The sequence below is a fragment of the Pangasianodon hypophthalmus genome, chromosome 24 (assembly GCF_027358585.1).
Source record: "Pangasianodon hypophthalmus isolate fPanHyp1 chromosome 24, fPanHyp1.pri, whole genome shotgun sequence".
In the NCBI taxonomy this organism is placed as follows: domain Eukaryota; kingdom Metazoa; phylum Chordata; class Actinopteri; order Siluriformes; family Pangasiidae; genus Pangasianodon; species Pangasianodon hypophthalmus.
In genome coordinates this window covers 17,904,877-17,929,673 of record NC_069733.1, presented here as the reverse complement: position 1 = coordinate 17,929,673, position 24,797 = coordinate 17,904,877, and the positions used below count along the sequence as shown (strand labels likewise).

General features: G+C 39.1%; 2 protein-coding genes across 3 annotated transcripts in view; both read right to left on the bottom strand.

Moving 5' to 3' along the window:
• The window catches only part of tet3 (tet methylcytosine dioxygenase 3), a 52,983-nt gene extending 41,912 nt beyond the window's left edge, over positions 1-11,071 (bottom strand). Inside the window, exons 1-2 of one of the 2 annotated variants that reach the window (XM_053228810.1) lie at positions 10,865-11,071; positions 3,725-4,414 (exon numbers count right to left, since the gene is read on the bottom strand). In XM_053228810.1, coding sequence (XP_053084785.1) covers positions 3,725-4,060 — 336 coding nt within the window. In that variant the 5' untranslated portion in view covers positions 4,061-4,414; positions 10,865-11,071. Of the gene's footprint in view, positions 1-3,724; positions 4,415-10,052; positions 10,152-10,864 lie in introns of those variants that run through there. The other variant, XM_026931142.3, reaches the window with a different exon arrangement.
• Positions 11,072-14,195: 3,124 nt separating this feature from the next.
• ap3m2 (adaptor related protein complex 3 subunit mu 2) lies at positions 14,196-24,501 on the bottom strand. Its single transcript, XM_026931032.3, has 9 exons — positions 24,362-24,501; positions 21,820-22,110; positions 20,911-21,082; positions 20,218-20,355; positions 18,743-18,828; positions 18,072-18,205; positions 17,091-17,298; positions 16,352-16,496; positions 14,196-15,435 (listed from the first exon to the last, which is right to left on the bottom strand). Exons 2-9 carry the CDS (start codon positions 22,090-22,092, stop codon positions 15,335-15,337), a joined length of 1,257 nt encoding a protein of 418 aa, XP_026786833.1. The 5' UTR covers positions 22,093-22,110; positions 24,362-24,501; the 3' UTR covers positions 14,196-15,334.
• Between the last annotated feature and the right edge of the window lie 296 nt (positions 24,502-24,797).

The window sequence follows — 24,797 nt, the reverse complement described above, 5'->3', positions numbered from 1 at the left end:
GACCCGAATGACTAAAATAATATTAACTTCTTCTGTGTTTTTTTTTTTTTTATTTCTAATCTTCCAGTGACAGATAAATACAAAGCTTTAAAAATATGAGCAAAGTAAAACGTTGTGTATGAGCACAATTAAATTCACTTGAAGAGAAAAGGAAGCAGTAAAACGAAAAAAAAAAAAAGGAAGTCGGTTCCACTAGTTCCTGGTGTTGAAAATTAACTCCAGAATTTGGTGTTAAGTTACTGCAGTGATTATTCATTCATTATTCTTCTTCAGTAACAACATCAGGTTCCGGGTGGATCCGGAGTCTATCCCGGGAATACCAGGCATGAGGTGGGGAATAGAAATGGATTAGTTTTAATGTAATAGTTTATGTATGTATGTAAGTAACTAAGTATATATTTGAGTATATAGCTAAAAGGGTGGTTTTATCAGGAAAAAAGTCTGAAAGAAAGAATGAAAGAAAAGAGACTGAAAGAAAGAAAAGAAAAGAAAGACTGAATGAAAGAAAGAGATGTACTCCAGCTGGATTCAGATTTGTCTCTTTTCTATCTGAAGTAATTTTTCTAAAATTAAGAAAATTTTACAAAATTTATTTTTTTCACTGTTGCCAGAATTTCAGCGCTACAGCAAGTGAAAAGTCACCTGATTCTGTGTCGCTCTGTTTCTAGTGTGAATGCAACCGTTAACTCATCGCTGGCGATTGTTACTTTTCAACAATTTCGATTTTCAGCTTTCAATTCAATGCTCAAATGCGTGAATGGGTCGAACGCCGCTCTTTGCCTTGCTTTAAAAACACAAAATCACATCTGGTTTGTTTACCGGACACAAAGCTAAATCCCGGATTGATTTCTCTAACACAAGACTTAATCTGTGTTTAATAAACCAGAGCTTTAAAGCCACGAATCAACAGTTTGCATGCACACGCTTAGTGCTGCGACAACAAAAATAAGAACGGCCGTCTTAAAGCACGCTGTGTGTTAGCAAACTGAGCTAATCCTGCAGAAGCTTCTCACTCAGGATTTAGACAGTTAAAAGCGTTTTCAGTCAAAGTGTACTTGTCTCTATATGAGTACTTTGTGTTGCCTGCTGCTAACATAGCAACCACTGTACACGTACACACACAGCTAACAACTGCCACTCAACAAACAAGTTAAAGCAAACAGCAAAACAAAGGCTGCACCATCTGGTTCAGTGGCTTTGGGAGAAGAGGAGCTACAAGAAAACGCAGAGCAAGTCAGGCTAACACACCTTCCAAAGTCTCCTTTATAACATCCATTTTTGTAGATTTGATATCACTCTATGATCCGAATCAAGAGGAAGTGTTTTCAGTGTGGGACAAACTGCAGTGCTACCACAGTGAATACAAAAGATCTTTATAAAAATTATTAGCTCATTGTATTACTCTCTACAGTGTTCTGATTACATTGTATGGTCTTGTGTTCATGATGTTTGCTAGAAGATTTCGTGTTTAATCACCACGTTGGAAGTGGAAATGCTGATCTAAGTTTGAGTCTCATTTCTCTCATTTAAGTTTGAGTCTCGTTTCCACTCTCGCTGTGCTTTGCGTTGCTAGGTTTCTGGAATGCTATCCATTTCAAATAAGCATCAACTAATTCAGAAACTAATGCAGAATGCTGCAGCTCACATCCTGAAAAAGAAAAGAACGTCTGATTACATTACTCAGGTTTTACTCAGTATACATTGCCTGCCTTTGAAGTTTCATTCTGACTAAAAAGTTTTGCTAATGATGCATAAAGCTTTAAATCGTTCCGCTCCGACATTTCTTACTAATCTTCTGAAACAGTATAACCCATGCCGAGCACTTCTTTCAGGTTTACTATCAATTCCTAGGATCAACTGCAGTAGATGATTTTGTTGATCGCCCCTGAACTCTGCAATAGTGTTCCAGAGGATATCGGAAATGCAGATTCCTGCTTGGGAGTCCAAGAAAGCCGTAATGGAGGGATGGTATTGACTGCCTCCAGTATAACTCCACCCCCGTCAATCAGAGCAACTCTAGCTAATCACTTCTGTCGGCGAGCTCATGTATGCAGAAGAAGGCAGTTACCGCCTTTCTCCAAGTGTTAAGCTGTCCTGTGACGTAACATGAGCAGCAGTTCTTAAAGACATTTTTCGACTTTAAGTCAAGCTTCAATCAAAACACCATGTTGCCTTGAAAGCCTACGTTTCCAACTATCTAGAACTGGGTAAGTCTTATCAGGATTAAAGAAAGAGCTCGAAGCTAAATTTAGCAAATCTCTTTAACAAGTTAAGTTAAACAGGTCTGTTAAATAGGGTGACTCTCAATAGCACAGTTTTATGGTTTTCCCCTCGAAGCAAACCTGATTCAATCTATAGCTAATGACCCAGGCTTTGAGACATGAGTGCAAACACAACAAACTGGAAATGAGAACAAAGGATTGAACTTTTTATTATCAACTGACAAAGCAATTAGTTATAGGCCGAATTGTGTTATTTATGGTGTTTTGGCTGATCCAGACCTCAGCTGTGAAGTGAGCAGGATCTCACTAGATAAAGTAGGTCAGGACAGACAGGGCGTGTGGAGGACAAGTTTGGACAGGACAGATGAGGAATGTCTCAGAGAAAGATCAAAAGCAAGGAGGATCTATGACAAGTTGTGGTCTTGTTTTAAGATCGTTTCCTTCCTGTAGCCTCGTCAAACTCCACGTCATTAAAAAACCAACAGATCTGAAGTGACGCAGACTCAAGACCCCACGTGACCCAACTGGTGTGTAAAGTAATGAATGAGGTTAAGAGTGAGGGCAGGGATTTACGCTTGCGGCTTTAACTTCATTCATATGAAATCCAAATCTCTCTCGCTTGCTAAAAATGCTACAAAAGAGTGAAAACAAACCAGTTCAGAAAGAACTGGATGAGAAAACTCCATTTAAGACAATTTATGACCTTAAAAAGAAGTAGAGCTTCTTAACACACAGAACACAAAGTACTCACTGAGGAAATAACCTTTAGTGATCTCATGGTTACACTCTATTCTAATTTTAACTTAAATTTGGATGAAATCAGGGAATTCAGCACTACGCTTTTCCACACACAATAGTGTGTGTGTGTGTGTAAATGCAACAGTATACATATGAACCCAAGACAGAGTCAGATACATAAGAAGTAAAGAGATGCTCACCAAAATGAGAAAACAGTTAATGTAATAAAACACAATTCAGTTATCAACTAGCTAAAACTAGCTAACAGATTGACACAGGTAGGATTTCAATATTGATGTCTCAGTCTGTGCTTTTATATTCTCAGTGATTTTAATAACTACTGTGGTCTCTCCATTGCAAATTATAGTTCACATGATTACATTTATACAAAAAATTGGTTTAAAAAAAAAAAAAAAGGTCAGTGTTAGGAAAAAGTTAGGCATGTTTACATTGTTTTCTGACTTACTGTATATGAAGTTGAAGCTAGCTATCATAGCAGGCAGATGCTGAAAGTCTTTTTCTACACTGCTTTTGATCTCTAATAATTTGCATGTTGGAGTATGATTGGTCCAATCTGTGGATTTTGTGACGCAAGCTAAGCTCATATGTAGCCCCGCCCCAAATCATTTTTTAAGCAAGTACTGAGAAACACTCAGTTACACCAAGTCATAGAGGGCACGCCTCTTTCACTGAGACTGTTGGGCACAGAGAAGAGCTGCGTGTGTGTCAGTGTTGCCTCCCAACTTGTTATTTCAGCCTCTTACCTGCCAAGTGACCCTCTTTTTCTTGAGTTCTTCACACTTCCTGAGCTTGCAGATCTGATGTGCGACCTTCCTTTTGACGCAGCTGTTGCAGGTGCCGCAGTTCTCTGTGCGCATGCAGGGCCCGCATACACCGCACCTCTTCCTCTTCTTCCTCACAGGATCCTGGGGCATGGAGAAGAGTCCCGCCTGCTGGTGTTCGGTTTGGATATACTGACTCAGAGGAGACACCATGCTCGCTCCCCCGGGTCTGAGGAACACTTTGGCATCCTCTTCTTCCAGGGAGAATTCATATACGTCTGGTGCCAGGGGGGCGAGCCCATTTTGTGGCTTGTGCATGCTGGGAAATCTTCTGTTCTCCAGCCTCGGACTGGTGATCGGTGGTGTACAAGGAATTCAAAAAGATACAGGAAGGTCACCGCACCACGGAGGAGTTCTACAGTCAGTGGTGAGGGTGCAAGTCTGAGGGGTTTAGAGAATGAGGGAAAGATGGAAGGAAAGCAGCAGAGCCGTGACAGGTGTTGCTACTGTGGGAGAAATGTGATACTCATTCTCATTCACCTGTATGGACAGGCGTTGAGTGGATGTAGGAGAAGAAGATCATCTCTCCATACAGCAGCGTGAGGGTCCGGTCCAACCTCAGCAGGTTCACAGGAGCCATTTCTGTTCAGAGCTCCTCCAGCCACCGATGGACTGCAGTATACGAGAAAAGAGCAAACAGACAAATTAAAAGAAATGGCAATCACTCTCAATAGCTAACCCTGCGTTCACTAGCAAGTAACAAGTCACTCGTGACACTTGTAGTTTGTCTCTTATGGATGTGCCGTGAGTGCTACTGTTTTGCTAATCATTGTGGCACCAATGATCTCTGCTACTTCCTTCCATAGTTTATTTTTCTTAGGAATGTTTCTATATGCATTCAGTGAGAGGTCGTATATGGCAGGATAAGATGAAACCATGGTTATACCTTTTTCTTCCATTTTTGTGCATCAAACAGTAAATAGGACCTAACTGCAGGTAGGAACTGAAGTTGTGAGCAGGGATATGAAGAAACATCAGACCACACACACCGTAGGATTGGTCTGAGTGATCAATCGAGGCAATCGTTTGGATTTGTTGCTTTACCTAATCATAACTAATTTGCATAGAATTGAGAAAAGATTCTTGGAGGAACGCAAAAGATTTGAAATATACATATTCCTCCCATCTCATATTTTTTTTTTCCATCACCATGTCCCGTACAATTCAAATGACGCTTGTCGCTGAAATTGTAGCTCTGTGTTACGTACGTACATAGAAAATGAACAACTGCTGGTCGTACTGTCATTTATTAGTGTGAACATGTGTGTAGCATAAGGTGCTCAGCAGTGATCTTACTTTAAAAACAGTGTTAAATAATACAGAATGTCAAAGTGATTAAAAAGAAAGTCCAAGGAACTGCAACTAAGCCAGGATAAAACTAGACTGGGGCAAAATAATAGGCCAAAAATCACCTCAATATACTCCAGAAATGGGGGAAAAAAATGCATGATCCTGATTGGATAATCCTGTTTCTCCCCATAGCAGATGATAGCCAATTAAATGTAATAAACTGAGGGATCTGTTCATTCAAAGTCTGGAGTGGTTCAGTGAATCATAATGATGACTCATTATGTATATCATTATAATGTAATTACTGCTCAAAACTTGTGATTTGACATTCAATAACGTTTTTTTTTTTTTTTTTTTTTTTTTTTTTTACACAGGAACAGCGCTGTAATGATGCCCGCAAAAGGTACATATACACTCATCCTCCACATTAATAGGAACACCTGTACACCTGCTCATTTATGCAGTTATCCAATAAGCCATCACGTTGCAGCAGCACAATTCATAAAATCATTCAGATACAGGTCAAGAGCTCACAAGTTCATGTTCACATCAAACATCAGAATGTGGAAAAAGTGTGATCTCTGCGACTTTAACCGTGGCATGGCTGTTGGTGCCAGATGGGCTGGTTTGAGTATTTCAGAAACTGCTGATCTCCTGGGATTTTCACACACAACAGTCTCTAGAGTTTACACAGAATTGTGAGAACAACAAAAACAAAAAACATCCTGTGAGCGGAGGGTCTGCAGGCTGGAACACCTTGTTGATGAGAGAGATCAGAGGAGAATGACCAGACTGGTCTGAGCTGGCAGGAAGTCTATAGTAACTCAAATAATCACTCTTTATAACCGTGGTGAGCAGAAAAGCATCTCAGAACGCATAACACATCAAACCTTGAGCTGGATGCGCTACAACAGCAGAAGCCCACATCAGGTTCCTCTCCCATCAGCCAAGAACAGGAATCTGAGGCTATCATGGGTACAGACTCTCCCAAACTGGACAGGTGTAGACTGGAAAAAGACCAGGGGATTTTTTTCCCCTAATCTTCAGCTGTCTTCATCTTTGGCTGATAGGAGTGGAACCTCATGTGGTCTTCTGCTGTTGTAGCGCATCCACCTCAAGGTTTGATGTTTTGCTGAGATGCTTTTCTGCTCACCATGAATGTAAAACGTGGCCATTCTCCTCTGAATTCTCTTACCAACAAGGCGTTTCCACCCACAGAGCTGTCGCTAACTCAATGTTTTTTGTTTTTTGCACCATTCTGTGTAAACTCTAGAGACTGCTGTGTGTGAAATTCCCAGGAGATCAGCAGTTTCTGAAAAACTCAAACCAGCCCATCTGGCACCAACAACTATGCCACGGTTAAAGTCACAGAGATCACACTTTTTCTTCATTCTGATGTTTGATGTGAACATTAACTGAAGCTTGAACTGTATCTGCATGATTTTAGGCATTGTGCTGCCACATAATTGGCTTATTAGACAACTGCATGAATGAGCAGGTCTGTTCCTATTAAAGTGGACAGTGAGTGTACATATATACACATATCACACCCATATATGGGCCTTTCCCAAACTGCTGCCACAAATTTGTAAGCACACAATTGTCTAGAATGTCTGGACCTGAAATCCATCCCCACGACAAGGTTCACCTCTGTTCTCTGGGGTAAAGACAGCTATGATCAAAGCACAACATGTATTTACACTCTTATTGTGGAAAATGTGAACTAGATACGTAAGCTGACGCTAATTTTCCTACAAGAATGTACAAAAAAATCAGCTTCCCTCGCCAAAAAAAAAAAAAGTACTTTCATGGTACTAAAAGTGGGTCTGCGGCGCACCGGGACTCTTTTTATTATTCGCGCTCATTTACAGAGTCACTGTTGTAAAGAGAACTGCTAGTTAGTAGTTATTATTTAGTAATTACAGTTTTGAGAACTAAGAGTCTGGCCACCTAAACCTGCCTTTCAGACATTCAGACATTCAGAGATTTGGACATTTCGACATTTCTCCCTGTCTTCACGACATACTTCTGCTGTTAGCTTCAGTGTAGTTACTGAATAACATTATTCACATTAGGATGAATAGCTGAGTGTTAAGTTTGGAGCTTAAGGGGGTTGAAATCGGTGCAGTGCATAAGTGTTCAATAATAAGCACACGTTCTGCACACAAGCGCGCGCATGTGTGGTGGTGGAGGTGGAGGTGGCGTGCGTGCGTGCGTGCGCGCGTGCGTGCGTGCGTGCGTGCCTAATTCTAAATAACGGAACTTCAGGGAGGTCTGTAGTGCGGTATCAGTTCCTGATTAATCTGCATCGCACAGTCAGCACGACTGGAAAGCTGCTATGATGAATACACACCACACCCAACACACACACACACACACACACACAAAACACACGGTTGTCGTTCGTGAGACGTGTGACAAACCGCGCGCTCGTAATGGCGCGTCTACCCACGCGCGGAACCAACGCGCGCGTGCTCCTTTGTCTCCAGTCCCGCACCCCGCACCCCGCACATTCCAGTCTTTTGTCTCGCGCTCGTGATAATAACGCAAATCTCATCCGCACGTCTGCATTTTTTTCCCCCCTCTAATAAACAATGATCTCTATTTTTTTTTAATAAAAAAAAAAAAAAGAAAAGAAAAGAAAAGAAAGAAGAAAACCCGTGGCTCGATTCTAATTGGACTTGTAGTGCACTACAAAGGGTATTATTTTATCCCCTCTAGTGTGGAGTAAATCACGCGCCTCCCTACTGGACATATAGTGCACTACATATCCTGCTGTTACTGTCTTATATCCTAGTGCACGTACATACAGAGTCTCTTCTCATGCATTTCACATGTGGTCATACGTTTTCACGTGTAATAAGGAAAAAAAAAAGAACAGTGGTATGTGGAAAAACGAGTGAAGGTGCATTTCAACATGTTACACCCTCATGATGTGAGCAATGCGTGTGACAAAGAAATATTCAAGTCACTTGAAATGTAGATAAATAATGATAGATTTGTGACAATTAATTAATTGTGTAAGAAATGACAGGTGCAAAATAAAAGCCGACACGTGAAAACTAAAAATTAAACACGTAAAATTACCACGCAACATGCGAAGCGTGTGTTTATTAGCATGAGATGTTTGTGCAAAGGGTGTAATGTGAGGATTAAGGCCAGGAATATAATATGGTTAGTTTATAAAATAGTGCATGTGCTCTTTCTGGTCTAAAAATAGTCGGCATCTTCCGTCCTGGAGCTCTCTGCAAGCCCAGAGTCTTTTTTCAGTCTGTGGTTGAGTGGCCGTCTAAAATTAGCCGAACCATCATGGCCTTCGACGTGCCACAAACACTGGGGCTACTACGAACCTGAATTAGAAAGCAACAACGTTAAACATGTCCAGGCCATGTTTACACTTCCTAAACTTGTGCACACTGGTGGACTGGGCTACCAAACATCAGAGGTGTGTGAACATTTCTGAAAGATTTCAAACACAGATTAACATTTCTGCCTTGTATTAGGTCAAAAAACAACAACAACAACAACAAAAAACATCTGAACCACTTCCATTAGAGGTTTATTTTTCAGCATGGTGTAGTATTTTAAATATTTCAGTGAGAATGAACTCAGGAAACCATGTGAGTTGGGTTGCCAGATTGGAAGTATTCAATTCAACATAGCAAATATTTTAAAATCTTTTTCTGTCTATTATAAACTGTACTTATAGCCTAATTCAGGTTATTCAGGTTTGCTAATCTTAACTATTTATCCAGTGTGAAATATTAAAAATAAATGAGGACCAGCATTAAATTCACCCAACCTGGCAACCATAATGCCCCAAGAAGCAAGATTATGTCTAAATTAAGTATCTATAATCACAAAAACTGATTTATTAAAGCAAATACTTAATACAGATACAATAATAACTACTCTGTAGCTTTTAATATCTACATACAACTTCGATTGCAGTAAGAAAAACATATTTCTTTCTGTTAAGAGTCTGGAAATAATGTGTAGTGATAATAAATCCACACATTATGTTATGGCCACATCTATGTACATCCTTACAGGTTTTATAAACCTTAATGTCAGCTGTTTAAAGATTACGGTTGGATTATAAAGCATTAGGAGCATGTGTGAGTCAGCATGGCCTTAGTTTAAGACTAAGAAAAGGTAATGATGCAGTTATATAGGTGTTATAGGCGTATATAAGCATGTATACAGGCGTTTAGAAGCAATAGGCTGCACAGACTGCTATAGACTGAAGAATTTTGTCGAATCTATGCATTGACTAGTGTCTCAGCATATACAGTTTAAGGTGTGTACAGTTACAGAACAGTTCACTGTATGTTTAGCAATATGATCTGGCTAAAAATAAAACTGAACCATTTTATAATATCCTGTGGATATGACATGACAGATGAACTGAAGTAACCTGCACTGGAGGAGCTGTAGCCTACAGTTTAAAGAAAGCTTTGTCAATTTTATACTTTTTTCACTTGATACCTAGATAGAAACAGTTTTAAAAAATCTAGTCTCACTCTCTCTCACACACACACACACACACACACACACACTCTCTCTCTCTCTCTCTCTCTCTCTCTACCATGAAGCCTCAACTGAAAGTTTCTAATATGTAGATTTCACACCTTCATGTAGTTTACAGTGTTTCCAGGAAAGTGTTGCTGTTGCCAGTCACTTGTAAGTTGCTACACTACACAATAATCTTCACGTTGTCACTTTTAGCAACAAATCAGTCGCGATTTTTTATTTTTTTTTGGTACAAATATCCACACAGACACATGGGCAGCCTCTCCCAGACCTCTAACTCATAGTTTCTAATCGGAACTCTTAGTAATTCATGTGCGAAAACTGAGAAAACTACAACAACATGCGCGTGAAAACAGCGAATAGTATGTGTATATGTTGTTTTTAATGATGTATGTTTATAATAATAATAAAAAAAAATGCAACAAACCTGAATGAGAGCTTGAAATGCACGCGCCACGACTCGGAGCACGTGGCTCGATAAAAAAAAAAAATCCCCCTACGAGTTAAATGGCTGGGGGCATGTCCCAAACCGCACACTATTTTACTATGAAGGAGGTAAAGAAAGAAAGAAAGAAAGAAAGAAAGAAAGAAAGAAAGGACGTCACTAACGGTCGCGCGCTTACAGCCATGTTGTAACAAATATAACCTATAAGTGTGAAAAAAAAATGATTTAAAGTCTTATGCATGTTTGCAAACAGCATGTAATGAAGCTAAGGAATGTGTTTAGCTATGCATTTATTTATTTATTTATTTATTTATTTATTTATTTATTTATTTGGCACGTGCCCCCAAAGTGTCAGCTTTGGTGTTAACTATTTAGTGAACTGCAATTAATCTGACATTTCTCTAAAGTTTATCAAGCACGTGACAAGGTGAAAAACGCAACACGCTCCGGGATAAAGCACCCCGCAGTTTGCGTGTGTGTGAATGGTCAAATGTGTTACAACTCACACCAGCAAAGAGTGAGTAAATAAAAATACAAAGGTGAAAAAAAAAAAGATGATAAAAAGCTCGCGCACTGATCAGCAAGACAAATACAGCAGAAAGTACAGGACTCAGGACAGACGAGTTAAGATCAGATTATCAGCAATCGATGTGTATTGGACTAATTGCAGCAGTGATGAGTTAATCACTTTCCCTAGTAGGAATACACACACACACACACACACACACACACACACACAACATGCGCTTAAAGACACATCAAAGGGCAACAGGAGAAACAGAAAGTGGACTCACCAAGAGGTCCTGTTTGCCTTTGCATATTCTCAGCATTTATTTTTTTAAAGTCTCTCTAAACTCTTGAAGTAAAAGAAAAACTAAACACAAAGTTTCTACAGGAGATTAAAGAGGCATGACTGCTGATTAAAAAAAAAAGAAAAAAAAAAAAGCTGAGTCAAGAAGAATGCATTGCAGTGACGAGCTGCTTGCCAAACCGTGACACTGCAATTTCATTCAAGACTAAAATCACATGGAGGAAAAAGTTTGTGTCCATCTGGGCTCCTCCTTTAGTGTCCATTGCTCTTAGAGTTTAAAAAAAGAGAGAAGGAGGAGGAGGAGGAGGAGGAAGAGCTGGGGCTGTGGGGCTGAAGGAAAGTGTGGAGTGGAGTTTTATGGGAGCAGAGGGGTTAAAATTTGCAGGAGTGATGTGATTTTAGGATTTTAGACATGACTATACATCAAAAAAAAAAAAAAAAAAAAAAAAAAAATCACATAAATGTAAAACTCCTGTAAAGCTTTGTGTCATGACAGCATAATTACTATAAAACTATTCAAATATAATAAATACATTAACCGAAATCTTAGTTTTAGAGGTAGTGGAAAAGTATTATATTTTGTGCACAAGGCACAGATTTGAAACTTTAAATAATTACTTAATATCAAAACTTTTATATTAAAACTAACACAACCTTTTGCACTTCATAGGAAAAGGTGGTTCCTGTTATATATTTGAGTTTTATATTAATGCACGTCGTAAATCAGTCATTTGTTAATCATTCTTACTGTTATAATGGATTAATAACAATAAAAAAAAGAAACCCAACATTTACCGTCATTAGAAAAATGTTATCAGCAAATAAAGGTCTAATTATGTGAAACCAAACTGCTTGTTCTGTTAAAATATACAGATAAGCATGGAGACGTTCTGCAGCGAGATTTGGAGAACCAGATCTGGATAAAGCACTATACAGGACGTGTGGTATGGAGGAAAAATAACAACCTTAGAGCCATAATAAGCCCAGAGACGGCAAATCAGTGGTTTGAAAACAGCTGGTCGCAATAATTGTCATTCTGCCAAGTAGTAAAGAGCTGCACCCTCAGGGACAAATTCCCAGTTAAAATAAAGTAAAAACAATAAACAAAACTTCACTGAAAATTAGCAATGAGTAAATTCAGAAAAAAACTGATTTAAAAGAGACCAAAATTTGGTCTAAGTGCAAAATGGAGGAAACGTAACTGTCCGAACTTATAGTCAGAGCTTATTAAGAGTCAGAGTATATAGAGTCAGAGCTTATTAAGAGTCAGAGTATACAGAGTCAGAGCTTATTAAGAGTCAGAGTATATAGAGGCAGAGCTTATTAAGAGTCAGAGTATACAGAGTCAGAGCTTATTAAGAGTCAGAGTATATAGAGTCAGAGCTTATTAAGAGTCAGAGTATATAGAGGCAGAGCTTATTAAGAGTCAGAGTATACAGAGTCAGAGCTTATTAAGAGTCAGAGTATATAGAGTCAGAGCTTATTAAGAGTCAGAGTATACAGAGTCAGAGCTTATTAAGAGTCAGAGTATACAGAGTCAGAGCTTATTAAGAGTCAGAGTATATAGAGGCAGAGCTTATTAAGAGTCAGAGTATACAGAGTCAGAGCATATTAAGAGTCAGTGTATATAGAGGCAGAGCTTATTAAGAGTCAGAGTATACAGAGTCAGAGCTTATTAAGAGTCAGAGTATACAGAGTCAGATCTTATTAAGAGTCAGAGTATACAGAGTCAGAGCTTATTAAGAGTCAGAGTATACAGAGTCAGAGCTTATTAAGAGTCAGAGTATATAGAGTCAGAGCTTATTAAGAGTCAGAGTATATAGAGGCAGAGCTTATTAAGAGTCAGAGTATATAGAGTCAGAGCTTATTAAGAGTCAGAGTATATAGAGTCAGAGCTTATTAAGAGTCAGAGTATACAGAGTCAGAGCTTATTAAGAGTCAGAGTATATAGAGGCAGAGCTTATTAAGAGTCAGAGTATACAGAGGCAGAGCTTATTAAGAGTCAGAGTATATAGAGGCAGAGCTTATTAAGAGTCAGAGTATACAGAGGCAGAGCTTATTAAGAGTCAGAGTATACAGAGTCAGAGCTTATTAAGAGTCAGAGTATATAGAGTCAGAGCTTATTAAGAGTCAGAGTATATAGAGGCAGAGCTTATTAAGAGTCAGAGTATACAGAGTCAGAGCTTATTAAGAGTCAGAGTATATAGAGTCAGAGCTTATTAAGAGTCAGAATATATAGAGTCAGAGCTTATTAAGAGTCAGAGTATATAGAGGCAGAGCTTATTAAGAGTCAGAGTATATAGAGTCAGAGTTTATTAAGAGTCAGAGTATATAGAGTCAGAGCTTATTAAGAGTCAGAGTATATAGAGTCAGAGCTTATTAAGAGTCAGAGTATATAGAGTCAGAGCTTGTGGAGTCTGAATTTAAAGAGAGACAGAATTTATGGAGAGCCAAGGCTTATGCAGTGAAAACCTGGGAAGAGTCAGAGTTTTTAGAGAGTCATGGGGTTTATGAGGTTAGGAGCTTGTAGAGAGTCAAAACTGATAAGTTGGTATTTATGCAGAGTCAGGGCTTGATTAAGTCAGTTTTATGGAGAGTCTGAGCTTTTATGAGATTTTATGAGTCAAAGACTATAGAGACAGAGCCAACAGAATTGATGGGAAATCAGGAACTATGCTGAGTCAGTGCTTGTAGAGAGTCAGAACTTATAAAGGCTCAGCTTACACAGAGTCAGGGCTTATGTAGAGTCACAGCTTGTGTGAGTTAAAGCCTGTGGTGAGTCAGAGAATTCTGAGTCAGAGCTTGTAGTCGGAACTTGGAGTTTATTAGGAGTCAGTTATTAAAATGAGTCAGAGTTTATGGAAAGTCAGAGTTGCAGAAAGTCAGCATACGTGAAGAGTCAGAGCTTGGGGGAGTAAAAGCTTACCGAGTCAGTTTATGGAGAGTCAGACTTCACGTAGAGTCAGAATTTAGAGTAGAGTGAGAAATCGTGGATATTCAGAGCTTGTGTGTTTGCAGTTTATAGAAAATCAGAATGTACAGCGACGGAGCACATACAGAGTCAGAGCTTGCGGAGAGTCCGAATTTACAGAATCAGAACTTGTTTTGATTTGTTGCGAGTCAGAACTGATGCTTTGTCATTGCTTACGTACAATCAGACTTTATGGAGAGTTACAGCATATGAAGAGTCAGAGCTTGTGGGAATCATCCATCAGCAGTCTTATGGAAGTCCAGAGCCTGAAGAAAAAAAAAAACCTCAACCTGGCTGTGCTTGGGGTTTTTGTTTGTTAGTTCTAAAGCACACAGCAATGACTTTTTTAGTTCAGACTTTTTTTATTATTATTTTGCAGGAAACGAGAAACAAACACGGCAAACAGAAAATATCCAGTGACAAACAACCATCGGAGTGTATTTTATTGGTCCTTGTTGCTTCAGTGCCTCAACTTAGATGTTCACCAGTCAGTGAACTAGTGGTTATAGTATTTCCCTCAGAGATATATTCTGGATCTAAGACATGTGGGTGTAACAAATCTGTCCAGATGTGCTTGTGAACGGTATAAAGTTGGGGGATAATGTGGTTCAGGATACAGCACCGATGTCGGCTTGGTAATGGTAGTGTCTCAGCAGTGAAGCCATTAGCAAAATGGAAAGCTAAGTGCATGATCAATAAGAGGGCAGGCTTACAGTGACATGCACTAGATATCAATCAACTAACTGTAAAAGTTTGAAGTGTTTTTTTTTCCCCTTCATTGTTAACTGTATTGTAGTTTTTCAAGTAGATTTCCTCGTTGCATCTGGAATAAGATGTAATGCTTAATGCTTATGGAATAAGATGTAATGCTGCCATCTTTTATCTCAATAATTAAAGCTTTAAATAAATAAAGTAGAATTCCATGACTTAAAATGAAAGGTTTTTGAGTCAACAAGAAGAAATTTAAATAAACTGACTATGACAATAAAAGAGAAGCAGAACATCTGAAGACAACGCACTGCATAATTCGTAGGAAGTCAAAGGACGGAGCAAATTTGTTGGATTTCTTATAAATGTTGTAATTAAAGCTAGGAGCACTAACCCCGGACACGAGAGCGGGCTAAAGATCACGCTAGGAAGATGAGTCTGTTCTTCAGACTGTATACACACTACTTGCATGCTTCCCTCATCATCCACACAAGAGAACAGTGGCTATGTTTAAAGGAATACTTTTACCTCAGGAATGCTAACGTTGCTATTATGTATAGGAAGGACGCTTAACCAATAGCATTCAAATAGCATTATCAGCATTTTCCGCCAAAGAATTCCTTTAAATCCTGAAAAATATGCTCCCACTTAAATCAACCCCATACTCATATTCTCCGTTTCCAAGCCCCCATTGATTCCCCCCCCACAGTGTAACGACCCGCTGTGCGTTCGCTGTCGTTGGAGACGGCTGGAAGCTGGAGAGGAGGTCAGCCTCTAGGTCCGCACCTGGAATTTGCCCGCCTTGGTCATGTACTTGATGCCTTTGAAAGGTTTGTATTTCTCGCCGTACATGTCCAACCGATTTACCTTCAGGCCTTTAGGACAAAAGAGGAAAGAGAACAAAGTGTCACTGAGAGTCCGTACTGTATAATACGTTACCATGGTGCCGGGATGCGACACGCATAAGCTACATTTGCATGTGAACCCGGATGACCTGCTAGGATCAGCGCTGAACTCCGACAGAGCACAGACCTTAATAAAGCCAAGTGCTCCACCTAGTGGTCAAATCACAGCATCGCAAACCATAAATGATGATAAATGATATTATGATTCTGGTTCATTCACATGATATTGATTCATTTTCTATGACTGCAGCTGTGAGAGCATGACAGATGCCATCATTTCTAGAGTCACAACTTACACGAGGATGTGAGTTATCACTGATATGGTGAAGTTTTCTGTAAGGACATGTTTATTTAACATTTACGGAAGGAGTCTCCACTGTCAGTGCAGTGCTTTGTAACAGTCAGAGGTAAAGCTGTACTGAACTTTAGGTTTTCTGAAATCTTCAGGACAGAGGAGTTTATGCTTTTTGTGGATTCTTGGTAAGGTGAAACGCTGTGATTTTTTTGTCTTATCAATTTCAGAGGGTGAGGGAAAGACTGTTTGTAGCTGCTAGTAAGTGAGAACAGGAACTAACCTGTTTCTCAGACATATATAAAAACTATACGATAAAACATCTTTATGAAATAAAAAGTTGTTTCCCTTTGTTAAAAAAAAAAAACCTTTTGAGTTTTCCTAGAGTTCTCCTGAAATTTTTGTTTGTGTTTAAAGTTTAAAGTTAAAAATCTGGTAACGTTGGAGACGTGAACTACAAACTCATTTAATATTCTGAATGTGGCCCAAAGGAAATCAGTGTAAACAGCTATGAACGCCTGCTCTGAATACGGAGAACTTTCCACGTCACAACACCAGACTGAGTGTGTCTGAAGGTCTGTTAGTTAGTGGTACCTGAGATGGCCATCTGCTGGATCTTAAACTGGATATTGATGGTTGGATTCTCGTCTGGTTTGGAGGCTCCGGCCTGCAGACACATGGTGCCCTTCAGACTGGGCAGCTTCTGTGGGTTGATCTTCCCCACGTCCCACGTCAAGAGCTGCACACACGGACAATATTACATTCATATGTGTGTTAAATAATAGTGTGGCCAAATATTCTAATGAGCCCAACTTGACTGACGTACATTCTGATTTTGGGAGCTTAGGTTCAACATAAATTTCAAACATGACCACGTGGAAAAATGCTTAACACTTTTTCCCCACTTCTTTGGCTTGACGTATTTCTAAGCACAGAACACTAATCGTACTTCACAGTACAACAGTTTAACCACATTGGATAAATTAGCAAGCTTCTTAATCACAATTCTGTGATAACATTAGCTAGCTAAGAGGTAAACAATGCTTATGTGGTATTCACAATTTCGGAAGTTGTGACGCAATGCTGACGTTTCTCAATATGCCAGAAGTTCGGATCGATGCTAAGTGTATTTTATGTTATAATTCTGGTCATACAGAGTCTTTTCTTAGTAATTTACCAACACATCTGCAAAGAATGTTGATATTTATGACTATATAACTGCCGGCCTCATTAGCGATTCCCGTTCAAACACAGCTACTGTATCAAGCAGCAGATATACCATGGTAGTTTGAGCAAGCTAACTAATGTGAGGTACGCTGTGTTAGTGTGGTACCTTGGTGACGGGGTCGAAGGTGTAGGTGCCCTGTGAAGGGTTGAGGCTGGCATTGAGGACGCTGCGCGGGAGCTGACTGCTCACCAGCACCGACTCCACGGCCTTCCCCATGGTCTGTTTGGGGCCGAGTGTCAGGTCGAAGCGGCCCTGAGAGCTGCCCTCGCGGAACGAGATGTTGTGCTTGACGTAGACCGGGATGGCCACCAGGCTGAGGACAGGAAGCACAGAGAGCGAGAGAGAGAGCAAGAGAGAGAGAGAGAGAGAGAGAGAGAGAGAGAGAGAGGAGGAGGAGGTTTAAGCCATCAAAACTGGTGAGCATTTTTTTGGTCTTTGCACAGTGTGATACCTTAATGCGCAGAGGTCACTGATCGCACATCAAGTAATTAATTTGCATGCTTTTTTTATTTTTAACGACAATGTTGCAAAAACAATCTTTTTTTTGGTCAACTTCTGTCAAAAGTGCTGTGTTTTGCTTGGTGTCGTAGTTTATCAAACTGGCACAAGACAGCTGTTGCATTTATTTTAATGTCTTTGCCAGTTTTTGTAATGTAAACAAACAGAAAATTTTTTTTGAATAATTTCAAAAAATAATTTTTTAAATCTGATTTTCTGTTGTTTTTTGTGTGTGTGTTTTTGTATCCAGTGTGCTGATACAGTAAGTTCAAGTGAAAAAACAGAAGTATCAGGTAATAGTTGCTTGGCTGTGCTAAACAAAAGTTAAAACATTTTTAAAGGTTTCAAATACAAGCAAAATCAAAAGCGTACAGAAATGGCTAAAACAGCCACAAAAGGATTAATCTAAAATCTTCGCTCTATCATTTATAAACGTTGTTTTCTTGTTTATCCAAATGGTCCTTGTTTAAAACTTCACCTCATATATGTGCTGTAAATGTGCTCGTATGTGCTTGTGTGAGGATGTAAAGAGCTGAAAAAACATCTAAAAACAGATGTGAAAAAAGGAAGAGAAGAAGTTTCTCTCACTTCTGAGAGCTGACGTGGTAGGAGAGCAGCCGGAAGTTTCCGTCCGGAGGGATGAAGGACAGAATTCGCTCGGCCTCCCAACGTTTAAAGCGGACACACGGGTGGAAACTCACATCGTCCAACAGCCGAGGATTCTGAGAAAGAAAGAGAAAGAGAAAGAGAGGGATATGAAATAAAGAGAAAAACTTTCTATACTTTCGTTTACACATTTAATAATTTAAATCATTTTTTTAATAATAATATAAGGAAAGGATGAAACATGACAAGGCTTGCTGTTACAGGAAAGCTTAAAACAACGTTATGATCGTCACAAACATTGCCGGCTATTTTACAGGCCTAAAAGGTATGATATCGGAAACATTGGAGCTGTTGTGTTCTGAGTAAATTAAAAACTTCAGGCTTGTAATCTCACCGCCCGTCTCAGGAACCACAAACAGGAACAAATATGTTTCACAGTCATGGGGAAGAAACAAACACACCACTGGCACTCAGTCCTAATGGCAGCCTTCAAATTACTTCACTTCTCATATGCATAAAGTTAAAATTCACTCAAATTTGTCACGTCGCCAGCCCCGCCCATTTCTTATAGCTAACATCTGGAATACAGTCAGATATAGTGAGATATCTTTTAGCCACGTGGCTGTGTTCGAAATTAACATGATCACACTCACCATAAATGACAGTGTGAGATCCGGCATTCCTGTCAGCTTCACACACGCATCAATCACACCCTGAATCTCTGCCGTGATCGTGGAACCTAAACAATGGAGGAGAAGAAATTCTGATTTTACAACAACAACTAATACTACCAATAATAATAATAATAATAATAATAATAATTGCACAAAGGTATTGGCGAGTGTGGGCACAGCGACGTGAGAGAGCAAAGAAACTGTTGATCACTTCACTTCTGCGAGCACTGAGCACTGAGACGCATGCTCTACACATTGCTCGTGAGTCAGGGTGCAGTTCACGGAAACTTGCCCTCATTTTTAATGACCTCACCTGCTGAAACAGCTCTGTGCACTTACGTCACGCTCTCTATTGAAGATACTGTTTAAACGGCATAACATCTTAACATATTCCACTTATTCCATTTCAATCTGTACTCTGTGTGTCTGTACTAAACTGTTTACACCAATGTAGAGGTTAATGTGCAATACTATCACTGGTCACTTTTCAGAACGTTCTGAATGTTCAATGTGCAATATTATGACTTAGTCACCTGCTGTATATACTTTATACTGTATACTTGCTGTACATACATACATACATATTTTTATATTACATGGTATACTCACTTTATTTATTGTCTAATGTTATGTGTTTTTTTTTTAACACCAGTCAGAAGAAGTGCTCCTAATTTCATTGTATACAGAGAAATGAATGAAATTCATTCATAAAAATCAGTTCATTACTAGCAGCACACGGCATGAACCATCATAAACAGAGATAAATAAAAATGCTCTCTGACACCTCTGACTGTTTAATACTCATTTCGGCATTGAGTTTTAGTACTGACATGCCAAAGAAATCGATGTATCGATGCAGCGCTAATAATAATAATAGGAATACAATAATATCGGTAAACGGATACAGCACCTTTCCAAAGTATACGTGATTCACAACGGATAAAAATCACGAAAGAAAATCAGGCAACTGAAGATAAAGGAGATTTTCCAGTGAGATGTGGGTCCATGTGTGAAATAAAAGATTAAAAAAAATGGCGGACACCAAAAATAATCAGCGAATCAAATGGTGTTACTGGCACTGCTTTAATTTGTAATCTCAGATTTAGTAAATTGTTAAAACTACAAATAAATTATGTTCTTAGACAATCTTTATTGATAACTGTATTTAAACACGCAACATTTGTTTTGGGCCTAAGCATACTGTTCTGCACATATACTAATAATACACTATTAACACTAATAAACACTAATAGACATTCTTTACTTAAAGGTCTTAAAGTCACATTTATTACTTTTGCATCACCAGATATTTATAATATCTGATTTTTAACAATAACTCCATTGGTGAACTTTTAATGTTCGGTTAAAGATGGTTTTTGTTATTTTGTGTCCTGGTCTGAAGTATAAACACAGCGTACACACAGAACACACTCGGGTGTGACGAGGTCGTGTACCTGACTTGTCGATGATGGCGTCGATCTCTTCCACCACATCGAAGTAAGCCTCGTTGTTGGTGTATTTGACTCCGGTGCGTCTCCATGGCACCACCGATAGCTGACCTGTGGGGAGCTGCTCTCCAACATTCGTGCTTCCTGTTTAAAACACACACACACATATACACACAATCAAGATTTAACTACAGGCCAACAAGGCTGTTAGACATGTGAGTGCTGAAATTGATTGTGATTATAATTTATTTATTAAAGAACGACCTGTCTTACTTTTTATCCATTTATAGTTACATTTAACGTTGGATTCTCACTCAAGTTACAGCAGCTATAAGCAGCTGTTCCCTCACCAGCCTCTTTTTTTTCCTCTCTCTTGAAGTTAAGACAAAAAAAATCATAGCTTGTCACCGAGAAACCACAAAAAAGTGTAAACTCGCTGTTGCAGCTTTACCTCTGACTGTTACAAAATGCTGACACTGGAGACTCCTTCCAAAAATCTCCTTATAGAACTTAACCATATCAACGACTCCACATGTTTTATATCCGTTTATGTGGAGCGTCCGGCGTGTGAATGTGCTGATACTACAGAAAAGATCAGAGCTGCTGTTATAGAAATCTAATCAACATCTCCTGACCAATCAGAATCCAGAATTCGACAGTGACATGGTATAAAGGTGATTACAGAGTCGTGATCGCTACCTGTGATGGTGTTGACGACGGTGCGCAGGATGGTTGGAGGTTTAATCAGCTCTTTCAGGATGTTGGACTCGGTGGCCAGGGGGAAGCCGTTATCCAGCATCTCCTCCAGGAGCTCGTACACCACCACCACGTTGTCTTTAATGGCCGCCTCAGTGCACACGCCAAAATAGTCCTGGGGATTGGGTTCATTCGTTATTACTACTACAATCGTTACAGCTTCGTTTACAATCGTTACAGCAAAATTAACATCAGTGTCCTTCTTATAACGTCTGTCCACTTGGTGGCCGTCTTTAAGAGCACAGCTTAGGGCTGTGACTGAACAGGGATTGCATTTCAGTGTGGCACGACTGCAACATAGTAGGAAGTAATATACAATGCAACATTCACTTTTGATGTGAAGTCAGTGTTTAATTCTTAACAATAATAGTAGTGCTACTACTACTACTACTACTAATAATAATTAATTAATTATAATAGTCTCACTCTTCTTCATAATCTGACCAAAGTAGGCTACCGGATGTAAGATCCATGTTATCTTTTCTAATACATCCACTTTTTTACTTTTAGTATTTGGTTAACAATTCAAACTTGGAGTAACGTGACTGCAGTTGGTACTTTGCGACCTGAGGTCAGAGGAATGATACGGATTTGGTCTATCTGTTATCAGATGCAAATTTCAACCAGCATGTGTACGTTAGTGCGACATCTTTAAGAACTGGATGTGGTTTTTATGTAAATATTTATTTTTAAAAAATTAATAAAACAAATGTCACACTTCTAATGTAGATGTCTTGGCTGATTACTACCATTTAGTGTGAAATGTGTGGTGAAGGAGAGGAACTAGTAATGTTTTAATTCAACACACACACACACACACACACACACACACACACACACACACACACAAACCTGAAACGTGTCGACGACACGATGCAGGAACTCTATGACGAACAGAGGAGGAACCTCGCTCTGGATCACAGCTACGAAGTAGATACGATGTCGGAGCACGTTGATGAGGTAGTGGTGCGGCGTCGGGATCACCGGGGAAACGTTCTCCGGCTCGCTGGCTCGCTCCTGCGCCTCGAAAAAGTAATCACACACTGAGCGGCTCACCACGCTCTTCCAGTGCTTCTCCAGGAAGATATCTCCCGTGGAGTTCACCAGGAACAAACTGTGGATCATCTTCGACAACACTACTTCCTGAAATCGGAACAACGGAGCGATGTTAGAACGAGCAGCACGTGGAAATCCCGGGAGTACCGTAACCCAACGACACAGACCTGGTGCTGCATCAGGGAACCGGGGGAACCTTTTAAAGAACCGTGTTTAAACCAGAGTTCAATCATTGCGTAATCAAATGTGAGAGTGACTAATGAATAATAACAGTTTTAGTTTACGGGCTGTTGCTATGGTAACATAACAGCACACCTCCCAAGCCCTTGGCGTTGCTGGTTCTGGGTTACAGACCAGACAAATTTTGGTGCTGGAATGATTTTGCCAAAGAGTAACTGTTTCTTTTGCATCTAAATGGCTGTGTATTTACTCCATTACTTTTGTAAACACATTACATTGCTACCCCTGCTGCCGTTTCTAACACCTTCGTAACTTTATCATACACAACGGCTATCGAACACACAGAAAAACACAACATTGCTGACCACAACTAAACTAACTAACTAGTTAGATTATAATAATTATTATTTTTATGGCTCAGCGCATCACCTTTCCTCACAGCCACTCTTTCTTTCAGCTTATAATGACAACCTGATAAATACCAACACTGGGCCTCATTTATCAATGTTTTAGTAAAGTTGTGTATAAAACTAAAATTTGCCAGTGGATTTACACGAATGTTTCGGATACAGCTCATTTGCATTTAGTGACGCCCACAAAACTCCATAAAAGGTCAAGTGCATACACAGCTGGGAGCACGAAATGAGCAACGAGGGTAAAGCCTGAAAAGCAGATGTGGAATTTATTTTCATTCACTTGGCTACAAAAAAAATAAAATAAAATAAATTAATAATATATAACGTTAATAATAATAATAAAATGCGAGCTTTAAATCTTCCGTCAGCTGAGGCGTTTATTTACGGCTTACTGCTCTGCGCAGACAGTTCGGCCCGTCCTCTGTTTACACACCACCATTTCATTTGTCTAAAATGAATGATTAGTTTTATTTCTCTAAATTTATGGGTTTTCTTTATTTTTTTATATTCTTTAATTACTGTATAATATAAAAGGACTGTTTTTTTCCCCCCAAAATGTTCTCGATGGTGCTCTTAGTCCCTGACCGAGTGAACTATCATGAGGATGTGTTTTTTTTTTTATAGAAACTCCAAAGCTCTTCTAGAAGTCGCTCAGGATAAGGGCGTCTGCTGTAAACGTAATAAAAAATAAACAATTTAACTGCAGCAGTATATTCCAGATATAAGTGCAGTAATCCATGCAGATTATATGATTTGAAGTCGATCGAGTCGAGGTTTATGTTAGCTAGTCTTCTTATATGTAAAAATTTACACACACTCAGGAGCACGAGTAGGATACGAACGTTTTTCCGAATTTATGGGACTTTTACGAATACCGAATTTCTCATGTAAACACTCGTATGAACGATTTACACATAAATCCATTCGTATCCAGCTTGATGAATGAGGTCCAGGGTATGAGATTGTAAGGAAAAGTCATTTCCTTAAAGAACAATTCAGGGATTTGCTCTTTTGGTTTTTGTTTTTATATATATACACATTTATACGCACACAATAAGGATACAAAAGATACTTTTAACGTACTTACACAATTTTGTAAAAATATTTAAATGTACCACCTGTTTTTAAATGGTTGATTAATACCGTGAAACAAAGATATTTTTAGACTAGATTATCATACTGTGGAAATTTCAAATCATGCCTCATAGCCTCAAAAAATATATATATTTTAAATGTTTTTGTTTGTTTTTTCTAGACCAGGATACACTTTATGTTTGTTAACAGGAATAGTCTATATCAATCCAAACTTGCACTAATGAACGCTTTAGAAATGTATTCAAAGGTTAATAAAAGTTAATACACGTTCTAGTGTTGTTAGAAATGTGGTTTTGATAGGAATAACGGGTTGTTGCAATAGTTTTGGCACCCCTAATGTATTACAGGCGCTCTATGCACGGCCTTGGTGACACCTGTACTGTGCTCTGTGTTCCTGGAAATCTGATACATCATTTAATATTTAATAATAATGCCTAACTTCTGTAGCTCCTATATAGTCTATACATTTATCCATATAGCTGTACATCTTTTTTCCTTATTTAATCCTCTCCTTTGCATCACAGGATTGTCTTGTGACCATTTGTGCCTCTCATCATTTCACCATAACACGACATTTTCATCTATTTTCTTCTTTTTATACCTCTACAACAAATACAAAGATTGTTTTTTAAAAGCGAAACACTTACAACAATCCCAGGAGATATGTTTTGATTTCTGTCTTCTTCTCTTATCCTTTTATATATATAAAAAAAACCACAAGCGCTGATGAGAAATATCCCTTTCCTTCGCCGTTATTCAGGTTTCAGGGGGAAATGCGTGACAGACGTTCGCCTCAACCAATAGCAAGACACGCTGCTTGGTTAATCCCGCCCCTTAGTAAATATGATTGGTGTACATCACGGAAGTAAATTACAATGGCTTTTCGCCGGACGGGTCTCAAAATGGCGTCCTGCTTCCTACACAAGGGCACAATGTAGGGTATGAAATAACGCCTAGTGCACCCTAAATAGTGCACTTGATCTCCAACAAGGAGTCATTTTGGATTTAACCGCCTGAATTACGTCAAACCAGAGGAAAAGATGGACGTTAAAAATGGCGTCAAAATTTTAATGACCAAAAACA